The sequence below is a fragment of the Cryptomeria japonica genome, chromosome 10 (genome assembly GCF_030272615.1).
Source record: "Cryptomeria japonica chromosome 10, Sugi_1.0, whole genome shotgun sequence".
In the NCBI taxonomy this organism is placed as follows: domain Eukaryota; kingdom Viridiplantae; phylum Streptophyta; class Pinopsida; order Cupressales; family Cupressaceae; genus Cryptomeria; species Cryptomeria japonica.
The window spans coordinates 396,767,706-396,790,248 of NC_081414.1; the positions used below are offsets into that span (position 1 = coordinate 396,767,706).

The 22,543-nt window shown below is 38.8% G+C and overlaps 1 protein-coding gene across 3 annotated transcripts in view; it reads right to left on the reverse strand.

The window, feature by feature from the left end:
* The window catches only part of LOC131038552 (mediator of RNA polymerase II transcription subunit 30), an 89,923-nt gene extending 67,697 nt beyond the window's left edge, over positions 1-22,226 (reverse strand). The window contains exons 1-2 of one of the 3 annotated variants that reach the window (XM_059213309.1): positions 21,558-22,226; positions 21,243-21,329 (exon numbers count right to left, since the gene is read on the reverse strand). In XM_059213309.1, coding sequence (XP_059069292.1) covers positions 21,243-21,329; positions 21,558-21,848 — 378 coding nt within the window. In that variant the 5' untranslated portion in view covers positions 21,849-22,226. Of the gene's footprint in view, positions 1-21,242; positions 21,393-21,557 lie in introns of all 3 variants that reach the window. The other 2 variants (XM_059213307.1, XM_059213308.1) reach the window with 2 other exon arrangements.
* Between the last annotated feature and the right edge of the window lie 317 nt (positions 22,227-22,543).

The following is a 22,543-nucleotide window of genomic DNA, read 5'->3' on the forward strand; positions in this document are numbered from 1 at the left end:
ACAACCTGCTAGCAAGATTCCAGATGGACATAGAGGTTCCACCTCCTTCACCATCATTGGGGACTGATTAGCAGGAGGAGAGCCAGAGGATTGAAGGAATGGGAAAAGGGCACAGTACGTCCTCACCAGCACCAGCAGAGGGGATCCAAGAGTGGGAACTAGTTGCGCAGAATTTTCTTTCTGAGTTGGAAGTAATGAGGGCAGCCACGAAGAGGATAATAGACCAGTCTCGAGGGTCTGATATGCCTGCTATAGTAAGAGCAACGGAAGCACTACTGGCGTTTATGACAGAAGGCTGCGAGAGGGAGTTCTCGGAGAAAATTAGGAACCAAGGTTGGCCCAACACGGAAATTCCAGAGATAGTAGTAGAATGGGGAGTACCACGGATCCTTAGTGGGCATACAGGAGGTAATCAGAAAGTAATGAGAGCTCTCAATTCCATAGAACAGACCTTTCGCGCTACATTCTTACAGCTCCAAAGGATGACCTGGAAAGCAAACAGAATGGAAGGAGTCCATACCTTAGCCCTTCAACGAGAGAGTGAGCTGAAAGAAACGATCCAGGCTATGGAGCAAGAAATGGTTCAAGAGAGAACCACGCGACGTGAAACAGAACGGAAGTTGGCTGCCTCTGAGAAGGACCAAATGGATGCACTCAGGCTTCTGAAAGCCACTCGAGAGAAGCAACTTCTTGCTGAGAGGGACCTGAAGATACTCCGAGAACGGACCACTACGGGAACAGGGACGTCCTCTTGTCCCTCTAAGTAGATATTTCTTGTTAAATTGTTGTAGTGTTCGTCTGGAAGACGAACAAGTTTTGGGGGGGGATGATGTAAGCCAGTTAATTAGTAAATAAGGCTTTTTAATGCTTTAATAGAAAATAATAGTATTAAGTTATATCTGCGGGTAGTTAGTTGCCGGACGGTTGGTGGCCTAACCAACCGCGAACTCTTTATATTGTAAACTTGTAGCACATTGTGAGGACATGGGATTTGGAGAGGAATATGATATACACCTGTGTTACACAAATCTATTCTGGTATACTGTGTTGTGCGTTATTGGTTCCATGCTAATGAATTGCTATGCTTTGGTATTGTACATTGTATATTGATGTTCCCTATGCTACCACCTAAACCACTTAGGCTACTAACAGTAGCTTTGTCCACTACTAAGGCTAAGTATATGGCAGCTACTAAAGTCTATAAGCGGGCTATTTGGCTTCAATAGTTATGCTAAAATGAGTCAAAGGCCATTTGGCTTCAAATGTGTCATCAATCTAGCAATGAACATAACCTTACATGCACAAAGAAAGCATATTGATGTCCAGTATAATTTTGCGCACATCATGGTAGAGGATGGGATAGTAATGCTAGAAAAGGTTGATGCTTCGATAAATTTTGTTGATGCATAGAAAAAGCCAATAACCACAAAGAAGTTTAGGTAGTGCAATGAGGCTTGTCTATGTAATGTCCCTTTCTAGATTACCTAGTAATTTGCCCTAAATTCACAAATCCAAATGAAACAAGGAACATAATATAGTTAGAAATATAATCCTTACTCATGAATAAGATGAGATAAGTCTTCCTTGAAAACCTGCAACGAAGTTAGATAATGATGCAGATATAATTCATAAATACTTCCATTTCTAGGGCTAAGGAATATATATACTTATAACACATAACAAATCTGAACGATTACATGGGGGTTCAACCATAACGAGCGTAGAGTTGGGAGACATGATAAGGTGCCCCGAATATCCCCTACCCTAGGCCCAAGGGCAGAAACTCCATCACCCTTGGCCTCATGTAGTGCTTAACCATTCTCATGAGGTGGTGTACCTAGTGGGGTTTGTACAACATTTCCCTCTATCGTTCCATCCTTCTCTCCTCTTATGATTGAGGATCCCTTCTAACTAATGTCAACAATTGATCAATATGGGGTTCATAGGGGAGACATGCAATACGGTGCCCCTAAACTAACCCTCAACCTAGGCCCAAGGGCGGCAACTCTGTCCCCCTTGGCCTCGTGGTCCTTAACAGTTCTTATGAGGTGGCGTGCCTAGTGAGGTATCCCTCACCGTTCCCCCTCCTTGAATTCCCTTTCTTTCCCACAACATGATCGATTCTTGCAAAAAGAAATTCACATTATTAAATACATAGATATTTATGTTAAATTCAGACATTCAGATCTGCATATATATATATAAAGGATAGGTAATATAAATGTCATACCACAATAATTCAATATTATTATTCTGATTGGCCTGCTGTGAAAATGAGGGATTCTGGTCTTGTTTGATGCATTCCTTGGATGCTGGGCAATGTCTTCTTATATCCCTCCATTGGCTTTGGAAGGTTGTGGCTTTCCTTTGAGGTTGTGACCCTTGGAATGGGGTATGTCTTCTCGCTGCCAGATTGAGACCTTTGTTGCCAACCGCACCCCTTCATAGCTTAATCGCTCTTCATAACTTATTATTGTTAAGTCTAACTAATCTCCTGTTCATGTTGGAGGGAATCACTGCTAGAGCAAGGAGAGAGAATCGATTCGTAAGGCAATTGTTATCTTTTATTTTCCTGCAATCTTTTATGGTGATCACGAGCTACTGTTATATTCTTGAGGTTAGGAGCCGAAATTGTGAAGTCTTACTATCATAAAACAATTTCTCTTTCAGGTTTGCTGTCAGATCAGGGGCATGACAGTCTATGGGCCTCATGTCCCCTAGCAATTAGATTTCAATGTTGGAGTTCCCCTTTTGCCAAGGTATTCAACAAGTGGGAGAATGTTGGGATATGTGTCTCAATCTTGCATCCTAACATTTGTATTTATAATTACATTGGCCACATATGGAAAATGGTGCATCCCACACTCTTGGCCACATGTCCACTTCTTTGTAAAGTGTGTAAGAAGTTGTCACTATATCTGATGTCATTGGGAAGTGTAAGAGCACCTTATGACATTATAGGATGGATGTTACTTGTGAGGGATTCTATGAAGGGTAAGAAGTTAAGAACATGATTATAAGGAGTTCCACATAAGAACATGATTACTAAGAGTTACAATGGAATCCTGACCAACATTATAAAAATTTATACACATGAAGCATCTTTGAAAGGATAATGGAGTCAAATTGGGGCACCTAAGTTGTGCGGTCAAATATGACAAGTTACAACAACTATGACGAAATGTAAAGAATAATCTAAAAAAGCCTAGAAGCCTAAGACGGAGGGGGTGTTGGAGTTTGTGCCATAGAAGTTTGGGTGCCATACTTCTATTGGGATGGTACATAGTTTTCCAAAAACATTGGATGGTTTTTTGTTTATGCTTCATCCATTTACAGAATGTTCATCCCTAGTTATTGTATTGTAAATATTGTTGTTTATGATACAATTGTTTTGTGGTTTGAAGTGTGGAGTTTTTCTCCCAAAAGGGTTTTCCCCACATACACCACTATGTTATGGTTGTACTGTTTGTGTTACTTTTTCTCATAGCTAGTAGATCAAATTTTTCAAAAGGGGACATTACAGTACCTCAATGCACATGTCAAGTATTAGACAAAAATCGATAGTTAAGGCTACATAACAGAAATAGCTACCAAAAAGCCTTTTTGTTTTTATCTAACCTGAGTGTTCAACAAGAGTAACGAATAACCATCATGCATTCAATTTCAATATATTCTGTCATTTCTTCAATACCTTATTTTAGCTCAGTCCCTAGATGATAAATCATAAAACCATTATAAGTCTAAACAGATGCGACATCTACACCCACAATTTTACTCTTAAGGAATCCACGGAATCTAATTTGCCTGTTAGTCATCTATAGGTCCCCTATAGTTTATAGCAAGATGAGATAAGAAATTTTCAGAAGTTAACTAAAAGATGAGCGGATTATAGGTAGACTTGATGGCAAAGAACAAACCAGCCTACAATAACTACATACTTGCCCATCCAAATAGAAGCATAAATTTCAGTTGGGATTTTGTGCATGGGCGCACACACACTCTAAGAAAAATATATTTTAGCATGGTAGGAAATTTGTTCAAAGGAACCTTTAAATGAGCCGTATAGAGAAAAAAGGCCTCACTTAAAACCCAAGGCAAGTTAAGTCACTCAGATACACCATTGAAAGACTTACCAAATATTCAATTCAGGCAATAATACTCAAGTTTTTTGCACTTACCTCTCACACGGTATTAGAGGCTATGACTATAAATCCACAAGTTTTGATCCTATAATATCACTCAATGTGAAGAGGTGTAGCAATAACGCAAATGGGTGACAAGAAGGTGCATTTGGTTGCATTTTGCCACTCCATATAAGTTACTTTTCTTAATTGGAAAAAGAATTTGGCTAATTAGTGGCACCAATGACACTTTTTCTTGCAAATCTTTCGAGGTCCAAGTGGGGAGTGCTTCTTTGGAGAGTAGCAAGTTTATATTGGTTATCTCACAAGGGTCCACAGGGATGTGTCCCCAGTCCCGTGCATGACATCCTAGGCATCCCCCTATTGGTAGGGTATATATGTATGCCCTTTTATCTCCAAGAAAGCCTAAGGGAAGTCAAAGTATCTCTTAACCATCGTAGGGACGTTAAGGCATCCCAGGCAGGAGAAAAAAAATCAGACATTAAAAATGAAGAGAAAATCTTTCCTTGAATCTAAGCCTAAAAGGTGGAAGACCAAAATGCCCCAACCAAAGGAAAAACCTAAGTTACTGGTTCAGGTTCGGGCACGCAAACCCAGTTCATGGGTTTGGGCAAAAAAAAATTTGCCCTTTGGGTTGGTGTTTTGGGTTCGTCCGTACATACATACATACATACATACATATATATATATACAAAAATTTAAAGAAATATACGATATTATAAAACTAAATACATTGGATACTATGATACTTCATCATTGAAAAATGCCAAATGCCAATTGATAGTTCAGAATTGAATTGGAAGATGGAACAACACAAAATGGCAGAAGAAAAACAGCAAAGAGCAGTTGGAATGCCTGGGGCAATCCCGATTCAGGTGCGGGGACCAAAACTGGCGAACCCGGTAACTAAGGGAAAAACTTTAAAAAAAATATTGGCCCATGCTCTTTTGCAATTACCTAAAGAAAAAAGGAACAAAGAAACAAAGAAAAAGTGAAAAGGAGGAAGATGAAAGGGCAAGAAGAGGAAGAACGCAAGCTCCCTGATATCTGTTCCTAATGCCCATTGGCCATTGGTCGTTTGTCTTCCTATTTTCAATTTTTTACTTCAATAGTTCTAACTAAGTCTACCACAAAGCTGCTCTTTTTTCACAAATACTGATATTAAATAATACTAATTGGAGATGCAACTTCTGTAAATTATCTGCTTTTGCACCTTGTGCACCTGAAGTAGGAAAAACACCAAGAAAATCTATGTTTGTAGCAACTAAATAAATTAAGCATTTTTTAGTTGCAATGGGCCAATCCACCAATGTCTTCGGAGTCTTTGATAAATAAAAGGAGGACTGCAACATCTGTGCATCCTTATTTATGCTCATGCAACTTAAAATAAGAAAAAGATGTAAAAAATCCTTGTGTTTTTAGCAACTAGTAAATATTTTTAGTTTTTTCTTGCAATGGACTAATCGAATAATGTCTTAGAAGTCTTAGATTGGTTTTAACTCTAAGAAGGATTGCAAATCTTGTGTATCCTCTACTTTATGCTTTGTGCAACCTGAAGTTAAAAAATTGAAGGAAAATTCTTGTGTAGAACTAGGAATTGTGACTTAAGTCCCTATTTTATGTGGTAAATGGTAAGCTTAATTTTGTTTTTGCAGTGTCAGTACGAGTTCCTTTAGCATAAGTGACAAAAGGGAGGAATTTAACATGTTGGGTAATCCAGCAAAGGGTTGAGATAATTAGATTGTATATGATATCTTTTGTTACCTTGACACCGGTGCCCTCTTCAGTAGAGCCTAAGGAGTAATCTTACCACATATTCATTAAATAGGATGATGCATCTGACCACTAAATTTGTACCTCAATGTACCTTAACGTGGATGTTTGTTCTCCATAACCACTACATGTTTAACTTGCAACACTTTTGAATGCAAGCATTTGATGAGTCTATTTAATGACACCGAATCTAGAAGAAGAGAAACCTTTCCATCATTAGCCAATTCGTGCAGCAATCTTTGGTTAAAAACATACACACAAAGATCACCAAATAAAGCAACATGCAGCAAAAATGAAATGGATGATTTTCAATGCGATTTCTGCACTTCTCCAACTTTTAAGAAATAGCAACCCTGTTGTGCACAACATTGCTGCTGCAACCTTGTCTCATGTGTTCTCTGCTCACTAATATTGGTTTTGAAAAAGAAACGGGCCACTTATAATCAAGCTTTAGACTTTGGCAATGATCTCTACAAAAAATAGTTCTAATCTTGCAAAACACACTTTCTTTCACATGACCAGACTACTTCCAAACTTTAATCCTTTTCCAACACACAATAAAGGATTCTTATTCAGCAGCAGTGACAGCAAACATAATAGAAAAAATTACATATCTTTGAATTTCGTTTAACTCCATAATAACAGAACCAGGGGAAGATTCCTTCCATGGTAAACAAATAGTATATTGCTACAGGGTAGCTTTTACATGGATATGCATTGGCTTATAAAGCCTGTAGGTTCTCATACAGACTTCCCTACCCAACTACCACAAAAAAAAAAACATTTGTTTTATTTATTCATTATTAGAAAAGGTAAGCCTTGTATGCGAACAAATACAAAAATCTTTATCAAAAATTAAATTATACTTTGATTTCTAACAGTTTGCTAGCATCATAGTTTTATGATAATAATATACGATATATATCAAATATGTGTAGGAAAATAAGATATATGATGTAATGATCCCAAAATAATTGGTCCAATCGTATGGCAGTTTCTTTAACACCCCACATTTGAGTTCTTTTCAAATTAAGAATTTTTAATAAATAGAAGTCTCCTTATCGGGTCAGCAGACTTGAGCAAGAAGAATTTTTAATAAATACAAGATTCCTTATCAGGTCAGCAGACTTGAGCGGGAATTTTATTTAGTATTTCTGTTTTTTGTGTTGTTTACATTTTGGAGTCAACCTTGCCTAAATCCGCCTCAACTCTTATAAATAAAGGATGTGTTATCAAAGGTGGGGCAGTTTTGAAAGTTGAATGTGAAGCCTTAGTGCACAAGCAGAGACCTGGGATGCTACCCTCAAGGATCAAGCAAGGTGGGACGATCCCCCCTACCCTTGCCGTTCTTTTGACAAGCATACACAGTCTAAATCTGATTTGCAGGAGAATTTGCAATGCTGTGAGAGAAGCCGTGTTTGCATGTTATTATTTTCATCTATCTCAGTAAGATATGGATATAATTGAGACAGACAAACCCAAGGTTTTGTAATGATGTTTTCAGATCTACTTAATTCAATAAAATGCTAGTTATCCTTGGTGCGCTGCATATTTTGTGATTGGTTTTAAAACAGATTGATGTGTCTAGAGTGTTAGTTAACTGCAAGGATTCGGTTAAATGATAACATTAAACATACTGGGAAATCATTTTCTGATTTTTTTTGTTTTATATATGTAAGTGGCATATTTTAGTGGTATCAGAGCATTAATTCTACCAGCCTGTGGGATTGTTGATGAGTGAGAGAGAGCAAAGGTACCAACTAAGGGAGAAAAAGAAGGGTTTCAATATGGGTGATAAAGAAGACGACCCTCCCCAAGCCTTCTTCAAGAGATCCGAGGAATTTCATCTTAATATGTCGGAGACTATGAGGGAAATGATCAAGCTATTAAAGGGCTTAATCAGCATCAGAATGGGGACAAACCTGCAAATGAAAGGAGTGAAGGAAGCAACACAAATGGAGGGAAGTTTGTGACTAATAGAGAAAGAAATTCAGTCAGCACCATATCATTTAGAGCGAAGTTTTTGACACATGAGGAGGTTAATGAAGAGCAATCCGATCAAGCCAGTAAAATGGGATGGCTCCATGCTAAGTATTACTCTTTAAGTGAGGTAGTTAACTTAGAAATGATATGACCTTCGCAAAGTATTGTAAGCTGAAATCAAGGGGAGGACATAGGAGGAAAGGTCTTGACGAAAAAAAGGTCATCCAGCACCGGTTAGGCAAGATCACAATCCCAAACTTTGACTAAACAGATAGTATATCAGCACGATCATGGTTGCAAAAGCTAGACACTTACTTCTCACTAAACCCCATACTCAAAGAGGAAGCCCTCAAGTTTGCCACCTTGCACTTGGAAGGAGCAACAAATGAATGGTGGTACCACGGGATTGTAACTCAAGGTCACAATGCAATAACATCCATAGAAGGATTCAATCAAAGGCTAATTGAAAGGTTTGACAGGATTGACCCAGAGGTTTATTTTCGAGGAGGATTCTGTTGCAGCATTCCAAAAATTTGCTATCATGGTGCATGATGTGACAGATAGGAGACTCATAGTACTCTTTGCGGAAGGATTGACTGAACCTCTCAAGGGATTACTCAAAGCATTAAATCCAACAACTTTCCAAGAAGCCATCACAATCGCTCTAAACCTAGAAGACTCAGTCGCAAGAGATAGTTTCAGTCACAAGAGAATCCCACCTATACTGCTCAAGAAGCCTTTCCAAAGAAACACAGTACTCCCGAGTATGCCTATAGCAAAGATTGGGCATAATGATGTCACTAGGAATGAATTAAGGAGGAGGAAGTTGTGTTTTACATGTAAGGAACCATGGCAGCCCGAGCATCACTGTTTAGGGAAGGGATAAATCCATTACATTGAAGTAATCTCTGACGAGGAATCTGAAGGTGAAGGAAGTGAATCTGAAAAGGAAATCGAAAGTGCAAGAGGACCTTTTGGAGGACCTTTGGCAGCTCTCACTGGAGAACCACATTACAATGGTTTCCACCTAAAAGGGGACTTGAAAGGACACAAGGTAATCATACTCATTAATAGTGGGTCTACTTATAATCATATCAATGGGGAGGTAGTTAAGAGACTTGGATTGAACACAGTCCCAATTGAAGGATTTGATGTGAAGGTAGCTAGTGGAACAATCCTCTCATGTACTCATAAGGTTCCCCAAATGGAGTTAGCAATGGGAGATTACAAATTGAAGGATGATTTCTATGTAATTGACATGGAAATGGAAGTAGTCTTGGGATGCCAATGGTTGTATGCAATTGACAAGTATGAGACCAGCCATCGTACCATGGAGATCTCTTTCCAACATAATGGGAAAAAGGTAGTTTTACAAGGAATATCTAGCAAAGGGCCAATGGGAAATATCCGCCAAGAGGCTGGAGCAAGTCTTCCATAAGGGACAAGTAGCATGGGCAACAGAATGCCTCATCACCAATACAAGTGCTGCAAGGAAAGGAGATGCTACCAATATGCAGATTCGATCTATTTTATATAAACATAACAAGGTGTTCAAAGGCATTCCCCCAGAACTACCCCCTAACAGAGGGTTTTGTTGTGATGTATTCACACATCGCCCCATTGCAAATGGGGATCCCCACTTTTTCGCTTTCTAGGTTAGTTGTCTTAGCTTAGTTGGTTGTTGTCGAGTCTTTGCTATTAACCTTTTGTTTGTCGATGCTCAGGGGCTGATCAAGTATCTCTCTTGGAGATGAAGTAAGGTTCGACACTCCCTTTGCCCAGCCAAGACATAATCACTTCCAATTCTCCCAGCACTACCTGTGGGTGCCCAAACTTGACCACACCCATTTCCATTCCTCACCATTGCCATCACCATTCCACCTCTCCATCATTCATCCCTCCCATTTTCCTTTACCTTAACCTCCACTACCACTTCCATCTCCTTCCACATCCCTTACCCCTCCATCTTCTTTCATCACCTACCCTTCTACCTCACTCTCACACTCACCTTCACTTACCTTCACCTATACCCTCACCTACCTAACCCTCTTCCCATCCTAGCATACTCATCCACTATCCTTCTATCCTACATTCTAACCTACTCCTACCACTATCTATATCCCAGCCTAACTATACCTTACATTCCCCTACATCCTTCATTATTAACCATCCTATACCACTACCCTTCCTAAACTTCATTATTCCCTTTATACCCCATCCTAACCTCCCACCACAGCACTCCTTATAACCCCCATATTTCCTACCATCATCACCCATACCCCTTATGTCTCCCTTTCCCCAAACATTCCTTACATCCTACTCCCGTGACTATTCCTTACCACCTCTTTCCATCCCCCTCATTACCTTTAATCCCTTTCTACCCTGCCACATATTATTGGGTCCCACAAATTCTAAAATGGAGATCTAAACGGTTTTCTTAAGACATAGAGTATTTCATTCTTCTCCCTCACTACCGTAAAACTGTTGGGCCTACAGACTTTAAAGAAGGAAATTTTAAAAGTCTCCACATGCTTTGCCACATCGTTGCTTAGCCCCCACCAAACTCTAAGGTGGAGATTTAAAAGTTTTCAGACATTTTTTTTAAGAGAAAGAAAAGAAGAAAGCATCCACCTCACCATTTCCTTGCAAGGTGTGGAGTTAGTGATAAGGAAGCTGACCCTTGAAATTAAATACGTGTCCTTTAGACCAAAACCATTTGAGATTTAAATTCAAATGAAGTAAATCAAAGCAAATTCAAAATCAGAGTATAAAAGAGCAGAAGCAAATAACAACATAAAGGAGCAAATCCATATTAGAAATAAGGGAAATCAGATTCGAAATTTATTTCCAGATTTGAGAAAACATTGTTCTCTTTCTAGTATCTTGATCAAAATATGTTTGTTTCCCGGTTTAAAGGGAGCAAGGATGCATGATGCATGGAACTAAGGAGATCAATCAAGAATTCAGGTTTCACATTCAATACAGGGAGAGTGAAGAACTCAGAAATGCAAATTTTAACAAGGAAGAGTGGTGGATATCCATACAATTCAATCACAGATTCAGCTCAGTTCAGATCTAAGTGAAGATCATGTGTGAATTTATATCATATAGGCTGCATCTATACAATGGGATCAACTTTCAAAGAAGATAGTGACCTTGATGAGTGCTTGCTCAGTAAGTCCAAGATTGTACGAATGAAGCTTACAAAGCTGCTTCAAAACAGTTTACACAAACCAAGCCTTAAGGACCGATTTCATGAGGAGCAACTAAGTGATCAAAGTTGATCAATTTAATCATCTGCTACAAATGAAGCAGCAGATTGATCTTCCTTAGAAAATGAAGGTTGGCAAATTACTAAGAAAACTGCTCATCAACCTGAGATCATGAGGAGTATTTGAACGATGTAAGAGGAAGAACTATAACTACACTTGGAAGGGAAGATGAGGTAAAAGGAAGTGGTGAGATTCATGTCTTTGTGAAAGTCATAAGGTGAATTGCCAAATCTTGTTATATAGGCCCTGTCCTTAAGGAGGTTGTAGAGCGAGTTTCATCTATCATACCTTGTCCTTACCAAGGACGGTGAGCGAGCTTCTTCACTTAACTTGCATCAGCTTGGACCGAATGCATCTTTTAAGTCTTGTCCTCATTAAAGACTTAGAGCGATCTGTTTTGAAGCCTGTCCTTCCAAGGGACATAGAGCGAATTCACTTCTTGAAGCTTGTCCTTGGAAGGGTTTTAGAGCGAAATTTCCCATATAGGTCCTGTCCTTACTAAGAACATTGAGCGAAATTGCTTACAGTCTTCTCCTTGCTGATGGTTGAGCGAACTAAAATGTGCCTTGATCCGAACTTTGTTTAAGAATCATACCTTCTCCTTGCTGATGGTCATTGAGCGAATTTGAATATGTCTTTGCCATGTCCTTAGGCTGGTCAGAGAGCGAATTTGGAGCTGTCCTTAGGCTGGTCAGAGAGCGAACTTTATTTGGAGCCTGTCCTTACCTTGGTCCAAGAGCAAATTTCATTTTTAGGACTTGTCCTTAGAGAGGACACAGAGCGAACTATACTTTAAGTCCTGTCCTCATCAAGGACACACAGCGAAAATTTTATAGGGCCTGTCCTAAGAAAGAACATGGAGCGAAGCACTTGTTTTGACCTTGGCCACCCAAAAGACATTAAACGAAGTGATGAAAAAGTGTACCTTGCAAAGGTTGAGGAGCGAAAAATGTTGATATAGGTCCTATCCTCATCAAGGACAGAAAGCGAACTGCCTTAGGAGGCTTGTTCTTAGAAAGGTCAGCCAGCGAACTTTGGTATAGGTCCTGTGCTTGGGAAGGACAGGGCGCGAGTTTGACCATATAGGTCCGGTCCCTAGCAAGGACATAGAGCGAAGTGCATGCACCTTACATGAGGTCCAAAGCGAAATTTTATAAAACTAACATTTTGGCGCCCAAGAGTAATTCAAAAATTCGAGTTGATGGAAGGGAGAGTGTGGTTTACCAAGTCGGCCTGCATCAAAAAGGATAATTCACATTTTTATTTTCATTTAATCAAGTCGGCCTTGTATCCTAAAAGATATGTCTCTACCCTAGGCCGCATATATATATAAGGAAGCTCATTAGGTCATTTCAACATCAAAACAAAACATTATCTTTTCCATCAGCGAATTTTGTAAGCAGCTCCAACAGTCAGCGAATTTCAAGTTCAAGACAGCGAAGTATACTGGAGAAGAATTCAATCATTAGCAAGACGAATTTACCAAAGAAGCAACAATATCATTCTTACAAAGGCAAAATCAGACTTTGAGGGTGCAGACCTGATGATCAAGGAAGACAGATTTCATCATTAGACAGCCCAGATTCACCTTTAGACATTAAGTTTACCTCTTTCGACAGTGAATTCAGTTATCAAAAGGAGCAATCTCCCCTATAGAAATACATATCAGACCTGCACATGTAGAATAAGAAATCAAGTCAAAGTGGGAGTGTATAAAGGTTATATATATCATGTGAGATCGATGCCCATTTGTTTGTTTTGCAGGAAGCAAGGAAAGAAATCAAAACGATCAGGTTGGAGAAAGATTGGAGTAAAGACCTCAAGGAGAAAGTTTCAACACCAAGGACAAGATACAAGGAAGATGCCTTCAAAAAGCTTCATCATGCAAATACAAGAACATCAAGGGGAGAAGATCTCAAGATAGTCAAAGATTCTCAGCACACCTAGGAGGCATGAAGAAGATTGGAGTAAGGATCTAAAGGAAGAGATCATGCAATCACTCCAAGGCAAGCAAGCAAGGATGGAAGAAGGACCCAACTACATCAATAATTCTTAGCATCATCATCATATTAAGCAACTGAATAATGTTGAGTATTGAAAGATATCTCTCAACATCCCTTCATGATGATGAATCAACTCAAGTCTACAAAGTGCAAGATTGAAGTGGCATCCCAGATGGCGTCCCAATCACCATTCCTCTAGTCAATGAAGTCCACATCAACACGTCTAAGTTCAATGAATCAAGCTCATACACGAAGGCACAAACTCTGATGTAACTACCCTCGATATCTATTGGTCCACAGTCATTGAATGTAATTTTCTCATTGGCTAAAGAGAGTTTGTTATAGCAAACATTAATTAGGGTTTCATTGTAAAATCTTGGCCGTTGATAGAGATTCAATCCTCGCCATTCATTGTAAATGAGCTCTTTATATAAATATAAACTCTTCATTTGTAAAGGTTAACAGTTATTAGTGAATAGTTGGAAAATAGTTAGCTAATAGTGAGTAGAATAGTGAATAGCAATTAGAATAGAAGTAGATTAGGAGAAGGAAGAATTGTTGGTAAGACTTGTAAATGAGATACACTTTCATTGAATTTATGGTGAAATTTGTTATTTCAACAAGCCTCATGGTTCTACTTCTCAATTTATTTTCATGTTGATTAGATTGAATGGAAGAAGTTGTTGAATGTATTTATGTGGAATCCATTCAATCCATACCACTAGCCTCTTGTTGATTGTAAGTGTGCCTTGCGTGGTCAACTGGAATGACATGAGCTAAACCTTGAATCGTCCTACACTCATTGCCTATGCATTATCTTGAATGGTGATCAATGTTTGGCGATATTGGTTCGAGCATCTTTGAAACATCCTTAGAAAGTTGCACTGAACTTGTGTCAGATTGTTCAAGTTGATGGTGAGACCTAGCTCGGTAGCGTTCCACCTAGTCATTTATCTATCTTCTTGCATTCTAAGGCCTAGGATAGACTCTCTTAAACCCTACCTCTCTTGCTCTTTTTTTTTATCTTCCAATCGAGTAGATAGGACCTAAGTTCCAACAAATCAAGCATTCAAGCATTCAAATGTAAGTCCCCTTGTGATTCCAGCATAATCACATCAAACCAATGAGCTTATCCACACGTAGTGACCCTACATTCATGAACCTTGGAGTCTTCTCAAGTGATCCTTAAGCCAATCTTCAACATTTGAGAAACTTTGTTCAAGAGAGGATAAGATACTTTTGGGTATTTTATTATGTGTTTGCATGTGCCTAAAAAACACATCAACAGGTTCCAACACATTATTGAGCTCGAAAAAGGAGCCAAACCTGTGATGATCACTTCTTACCATCACCCCAGGGTATACAAGGAAGAAATTGAGAAAGCCATCAAAGAACTACTAGATATGAGACATATAAGGCCTAGTTCTAGTCCTTTTGCATCTTCTGTAGTGTTGGTCAAGAAGAAAGATGGAACTATGAAGATGTGTATTGATTATCGAACCCTCAACAAAAGAACCATTAAAAACCGCTACCCAATTCCACGGATCGATGAATTGATTGATGAGTTACATGGGGCTAAGTATTTCTCCAAGATTGACTTGCATTCAGGTTACCTTCAAATCAAGGTCAGGGATGAAGATGTACACTAGACAACATTTTGGTGTCACTATGGGCACTATGAATTTGTGGTGATGCCCATTGGACTAACAAACGCTCCAACAACCTTCCAATCATGTATGAATCAGATATTTAATCTGCAATTAAGGAAATTCGTTTTGGTCTTCTTCAATGACATCTTAGTTTATAGTAAAACTTGGGAAGACCATTTGCGACATTTGGATTAAGTATTGGATATCTTAGAGAATCGGTCCTTTATGCCAAGGCATCTAAATGTGAGTTTAGGTTGCGAGAAATCCTGTATTTAGGATTTAAAATCAGTGAACATGGAGCAAGCGTAGATGAGGAGAAAATCAAGGCTATCCAAGATTGGCCAAGGCCCAACAACTTAACACAGTTGAGGGGATTTGTTGGATTATGCAGCTACTATAGAAGGTTTGTAAAGGGATTTTCACAACTTGCTGCCCCCTTAACAAATTTAACAAAGAAGTGAGCATTTACATGGACACTGCCGGTTCAACAAGCTTTTGACAAACTCAAAGAGGTAATGAGTTCATGCCCCATCTTGGCAATCCCAGATTTTTCACTTCCTTTTGTTTTGGAATGTGATGCCTCCGGTGAAGGAATTGGGGCTGTTTTGATGCAAAATAAACATCTCATAGCATATGAGAATAGGAAGCTCAAGGAGGTTGAGCATAAGCTCTCAATTTATGACAAAGAGATGTTGGCTATAATGCATGCTTTGGCCAAATTTAGGCAATATTTGGTATGTAACAAGTTCTGGGTCAAAAGTGATCACAACAGTTTAAAATACTTTCTTAATCAAAGAGATTTAAATGACAGGCAACAAAAATGGGTAAGCAAAATTCAAGCTTATGACTTTGACATTGATTATGTAAAGGGGAATAATAATGTGGTGGCTGATGCTTTGTCTAGAAAACCTCACTTGCAATCTATTTCTGATATATCCGCTGATTGGAGGTCATTAATACAGTTGAGTATGTCAAGAATTCATTTGCTAAGGATATCCTAGAAGGTAAAGTGCAAGATGATAAGTTCAAAGTAGCGGATGAGTTAATTCTTCACAAAGGACAAGTATACATCACCCCTGAATCTAAAATGAAGGAAAAGATTTTAAAAGATTGCCATAACACCCCACTTGCTGATCATGCAGGCTTCTACGAAACATATAAGCAAGGGAACATTTTTCTTGGAAGGGATTGAAAAAGGATGTTATGCAACATATAAGAGAATGCAAGGAATGCTAGCAAAATAAGGAGGAGCATGTGTTTCCAGCAGGATTATTGCAGCCTTTACCCATTCCAGATCAGAAATGGGAAAGCATATCGATGGATTTCATTACCGGATTGCCAAGGGTAAAAGGTAAAGATTGCTTATATGTGGTGGTGGATAGACTTACAAAGTTTGCTCATTTTTATGCCATTTCATCAGATTTCAAAGCACCTCAAGTGGCAGATTTGTTCTTCAAAGAGATTTTCAGACTTCATGGATTACCAAAAGCAATTGTAAGTGATCAGGACAGCAAGTTCTTAAGTATTTTTTGGCAAGAGCTATTTCGTTTGACAAGGACAGAATTGACACCTAGCACTTGTTATCATCCTCAAACAGATGGGCAAACAAAAATAGTGAACAAATGGATTGAGGGTTATTTGAGAAACTATGTTGTAAGTCAACAAACAGCATGGATTAAGTGGCTGCACTTGGGGCAGTCTTGCTATAATACCACTCATCACATGTCAATTGGTATGTTGCCCTTCAAAGCACTTTATGGTTATGATGCTACTTCTTTTGTGGATCAGATTTTTGCTGATAGTAGAGATCCCAGTGCTAAAGACATGGTCCAACAAAGCAAGGACATCATGGCAGCCCTCAAGGAGAATTTGCAGAATGCTCCGAATAGACAAAAATTGTATGCTGATCGACACTGATCTGAAAGAACGTTTGAGGTAGGTGACATGGTATTTCTAAGGTTGCAGCCCTATAGACACTCATCCATCAAGAAAAAGGGAGCAGAAAAATTGAAACCACTTTTCTATGGTCCTTATCAGGTGATAAGGAGGTTGGGGCAAGTCGCTTACGAGCTAGAACTGCCACTTAATAGCAAAATTCACAATACATTTCATGTCTCATGCCTCAAGAAGGCCCTTGGGCAGCAAATCACTCCTTCAATAGAATTACCACCACTTGATTACGAGGGGAAGCTAATTCTTGAACCAGAGACACTTCTGAATGTGAGGGAGAGGAGGCGAAGGAACAAGATGATTCCATAATACTTGGTGAAATGGAAGGGACTGCCACAAGAAGATGCAACTTGGGAAGGAATAGAGATTTTTGAGCATCCAAATTTGCAATTGCTTGAGGTCAAGCAATTAGACGATGGGAGGACTGTAATAATCACAAAATAATTGGTCTAGTCGGATGGCAATTTCCTTAACACCCCGCATTTGAGTTCTTTTCAAATTAAGAATTTTTAATAAATAGAAGTTTCCTTATCGGGTCAGCAAACTTGAGCGGGAAAAAAATTTAATAAATAGAAGATTCCTTATCGGGTTAGCAAACTTGCGGGAAATTTATTTAGTATTTTCTGTTTTTTGTGTTGTTTCCATTTTGGAGTCAACCTTGCCTAAATCCGCCTCAACTCCTATAAATAAAGGATGTGTTATCGAAGGTGGGGCATTTTTGAAAGTTGAATGCAAAGAAATGAAAATCGCCAGACTCGGCGAGTCCAAGACATGCTCGCCGAGTCTCTGCGACTCGGACTCGCCGAGTTGGCGAGTTTGGCAAAAACTCGCCAAACTCGGCGAGTCCAGTGCCTAAAACTCGGCTACTGGCTAGGTTACGTAAAATGACCCAAAAAAAAACATTTTAAAAAGTTTTTTTTAAATGAATGGTCTCGTCTTTGTTCACTACAACCTCCACCTGAGATTGAGAAAAATTAGAGTTACAACATGTCAGCCAATAGAAAATAACACCCAACGACTTTATTAAATAATAAGTTTTTTTGGCCTCACGGGGCGCTGCCCCTCAACCCCGCCTTTAATGTAGTTACTTGGATGTGTTTTAATATTTTTGTGATTTATCTTTTTATATTCCATATCAGTGCCCTTTAGAATCTAAACTATAGAGATATTGTGAATATAAATTATAATTCTTAGCTCTTTTCCTGACTTTTTAAATTAGCAAAGGAATCTTCTCCCTATCTTAGCTTCTCTAAGACCAAATATATTCTCTATGATTAGCCTAATATAGTTCTACTTGGTTCCTTATCAGATTTTAGTGTTTACAGTTTTTCCTTTGCTGTCAAAATACTGCAGATTTTTCTAGAAATTATAGATTTTAATCTTGGAAATTGAAAAGAAATCCAAGATTTCAATTTATTTCCTATTTCTAAACGTGATCAGATTTTTCATCACTTCAGTTATGCAACAATTATGGTCCAGATTTTAAAACATGGTAGTAGTACCAGAGTAGACGGATCCTTAAAAGTAATATCCAAGTATCATGTAATGTCCCAATTTTAGCCTAACATTAGATGTTGTGTCGTTAGCCCGTTTTGCCTTGGTCTCAAGGGGTAACCAAGACTTCACAAGGATCAGAGAGGGATTTGGCCTAGGCAATTTCAGTTTCAGGCCAATCGGAGGGGTTCTAACAGGGTTTCTAGATACTTAATATTTATAGTAAGTCAATTGTGGTTCAATGGTTGGTAAATTTTGATGCATTTTTGGATGTCAATATTTTGGTGCATTTAATTCTTCGCCTGGTTTGCCAATTTAATGAGCCATTTATTAATTGGGCAATTAAATTAAAAGTTTCTAAAGTTAAATTTAAATATTTAACTTAAGTGATTATTAAATGTTGGGACTAATGTTTTAAGGGAAAAATTAAAAGTTCCCTTTAATGAGGAGACATAAGGAGGATAATATTATTTTATTATAACTTGTTTAGTCCCACATTTGTGGTGCATTGGTAATTGTGCCCAATCTAAGTTATAAATGTGAGCTCAATAAGCTATTGAAGACATCTTGGAAATTGGATATCTTAGAATTGCTGATTTCTAGAGAAATTTCAAGAGTCTTTGGGGCATTTGGAGACGAAATCCCTCAAGTGTAACATTTCTTATGCCTATGAAAGACCAGGTCTGAGAAATTCTTAAAAACAAATTATCAATGGATGGGACGATGGGCAAAGATACTTCTGGTTGTTTGTGAAGCACAGCAAGATAGTAATCGCAGCTCTAGGCAAGTAGTCTTTCTAAGTACCCAGCACTAGAGTCATTGTTGTAGGTCGATTTGTGCATGAAGAAAATTGTGTTGATTGTTTTCTGAGTTAAGCGTAGCTACTTCAAGTTCGAATTGGCAGTCACAAAGGAGAATCGCAGACTTCCAATACTCCCAGCACTGCAAGATAATATTTCTGTCATGTTCGCAATGATTGGTGAGGTTTCCAAACAGAAACCCACATGAGTGCTGGCACGATAATCCCTTGGGCGATGCTATTGAGTGCTGGCGTAGTCATGACTGGTTGCAGACCTTGAATACTGGGTGAGTATAATATGCTGGGCATGATTTCTGATTGTTGAATGTGTTCACAGTCACACTAGCTGGGCATGGGTGCTGAGTGCTGGGCGTTGGTCTTAGCACTGAACTGGCTATAACTCCAGCAGCAGCATGAAGAATATCATAGCAGGGAAGAGCTGGAAACACAGTTGTTTGCTGTCTCCTCCATTTGGTTTGTTTGAACTTGATTGGAAGCTGCTGTTTGGCGGTTTGGGAATGGTCATTTCAGTACATTGTGACAGTCCTCTATGGTGTGAGAGTAAGCAATGGAACCTTGTTAATTACCAGCGCCTTTATTGTATTTCATATTGGCTCTATGATTAGTGTGTCATCACATCATTCCAATTGTATAAGTTTGTGGCAATCTGCTTAACACTGAAACTAATGTACAGCGAATATAGAAGGTTGAAAGAGACAATGCCTGAAAACTAAACGCTAATAAGTCATTGAATTTATGTCTCACCAGCAGTTAAGTGTATGACTTCTGTTTGACAAAATTCCTTGGTGAGTTGGAGGGAAACCTGAGCACATATAGGGCTGTCCATTGCAGTTATTCGAAACTATTTAATTTCATTTGGTTGTGAAGCTATGTTTGTTGTTTTAATGTTGATCAATATTGGGAAACAATGCACAACTTTATAATTTCTTGGAACAAATAAACTCAGACAAATCAGTCCCAAATGAACGCATGCAAACTGTTTGACAATATTCCATTGAAAGTAAAGTCAAAGAATTAGACCAGAGCAAGGGGTGTTATGACATATCCAGGATTAAAATATGGTTTAACAACATTTTCTTGCCTCATGGTGGGACATTTCCAATGGCTTCATTCTCATCTCCTGAAAGCAAAATTGGGAGATAAACTCTGGACCAAATTCAAGAAACTCTTGGGATTTCAGTTGAGGTTTTCTAAATCCTTTGATCCACAAAATAACGATCGCATTGAGGTACTTAACCATTCCTTGATTCACACTCTCTGTCCATCAAAACCAGAATAAGTGGAGGAATACATATCTTTATGTGTTGCAGCCTAGTTATGATTAACTATCCATGTCCACCACAAAAAGCCCTGTTTTGAGGATCGCTGTGGATATTAAGCCCTAGCTCTTCAAGAGACTGATGTAGCTCTCCCCACAGCTTTGTCTCATCGAGGAAAGGAGCAATCTAAGGCTTCTTCTTTTGTCCAACATGTGGCTAAAGTCCATGCAATTATTCATAATGCATTATTCAATACTCAAGAAAAATAGAAAAAACTTAATGATTGGCATCAAATACCTCCACCTTTTCTAATAGGTGAAATTTTCTGCCGTACTTAGACAAACAAAGATTTTAATATCTCAACATTCTAATCCTAAACCTCTTTCATATGTGCCTCGTACCATTTTGCATCATATTGATGAAAAAATCTTTTAAATTGCATCTTCCTTCTCATCTTGTTATATCAATGTTGAGAATGTAAATCAACTTAATCTTTCTGAGTGACAATGTTTGAAAGAATACTTTTCAATTCCTATAGCAATTGCAGGCTCCATGAATTCCCAATATACCTCTATCAACATACTGAAAAGCTGTGTCATCATGGACAATCCATATAATTCTTGTCTAGCTGAGTTCCGAATGAAAAAAGTTATCAGCACTTGTAGCAACAGTACTCAATAAAGTAAAAGGGTGGACATCTGAAGCTTCTAGAATTAGGATATACTAATTTGTTAATCATACTCTGATCAAAAATGACGATTGAAAAACCAAAAAAATATGAAGCTTTGTGCTAGCCAAAAACACAGTCAAAGCCTTAAACTTTGTTTCCTAAATTATTTTTTTCAACTATGAAAAGAACAAATTAGCATAAAACTGTATTCTTTAATAAGACAATACCTCTCTGAGCTCTGAAGCCCGTTGTTCTAGTATTTGTATCTCAACTTGATCTCCATTATTATCTGTCCCCGTTATGGTATCTCCCTCCTGTGGTTTGGTCTGAATTATAGAATCAACAACATTACCTGATAAACATGCAGAAAATGCAATCTACAAGAAGAGTTATTCAAAGCAAAAGCTCAACATAAACTTCCCAATTGTTAATTTCTCAAAAAATATGCCATATTATTGCATACATAGGCCATGCTTTTGTTTATACGTATTGCAATAAATGAATAAGACGAGTGAATGAAGCAGCGGAAAGCTGTGAAACACCTGAGATGAGGAGATGAGCGAAATGACATCCCTGAGAGAATCGACAGACTTTTTGTAGCGGAGCCTTGCGTCATCCAATGCACCGCCTCCGCCTCCGCTCCCACCGGCAGCAAGGGAGGGGTCGTGGTCTCTGGTGGTGGGGGGTACCCAGAGAGAGGGGTTGCACAGCTCTTGGTTCATGGAAGCAAGAATTTGATGCGCTGCTTCAACGGTGCCTTCTAAATGCCTCTGCCCGTCCACGGCCAATTCTTCGCTCTTCTGCTTCTTATTACTCCCTATCTCTTCTCTCATCCTCTCTTCTCTTCCCTTCTCTCCTCTTCTCTACTGATATTTGAAACCACTGCTGAAAAATTCTGGTTCAAAACAGAGTATACGGATTGTTCCAAATGTACTTTATACAAGAAACTTAACGTGAGTAGGTGTTTTGCCATGTGTCCCATAACGAGTCGTCTGTGTTGTCAAAATTATGCCACTTTGGTGTGTCAACCAAATCATGGTCGGGCCCACACCTGAAACCTACTACGATTTTCGTTCGTATGGAACGGGGTTGCCGCATGGCAATTAACCGCGTACACACCCAAACGACCACCGTTGCCACCTTCAAACTAGCAGTGCAATGGCGTTAACTACGTGTCACCTCACATTACATGCACCTAAAGGCTCACATTTCTCGAGCCTTACAACATTCAATTCGACTGACTCCTCACTGAATGAGCCAATTGTTGCTCATTTCTTTCGCATGCATTAACAGGTGTTGGTTTTCTTTCCTTCCACGAGCTACTTGCCATGCGACACTACCACTTTGACTTCGTGGACCAGAACGTGCGCACCTTGCTATCGGTAATGTGTGCTTCCTTCTGCGCATTCATTAGTTTTTTGTTGGGGTTGCATAGTTTTTTGGGGTTTCTTTTTTCCCATCAACGTGCATTACTTCCTCGCGTGCTCCATTTTTGCAAGTTCCAAGCCGAATGGCAACGAGGACATAA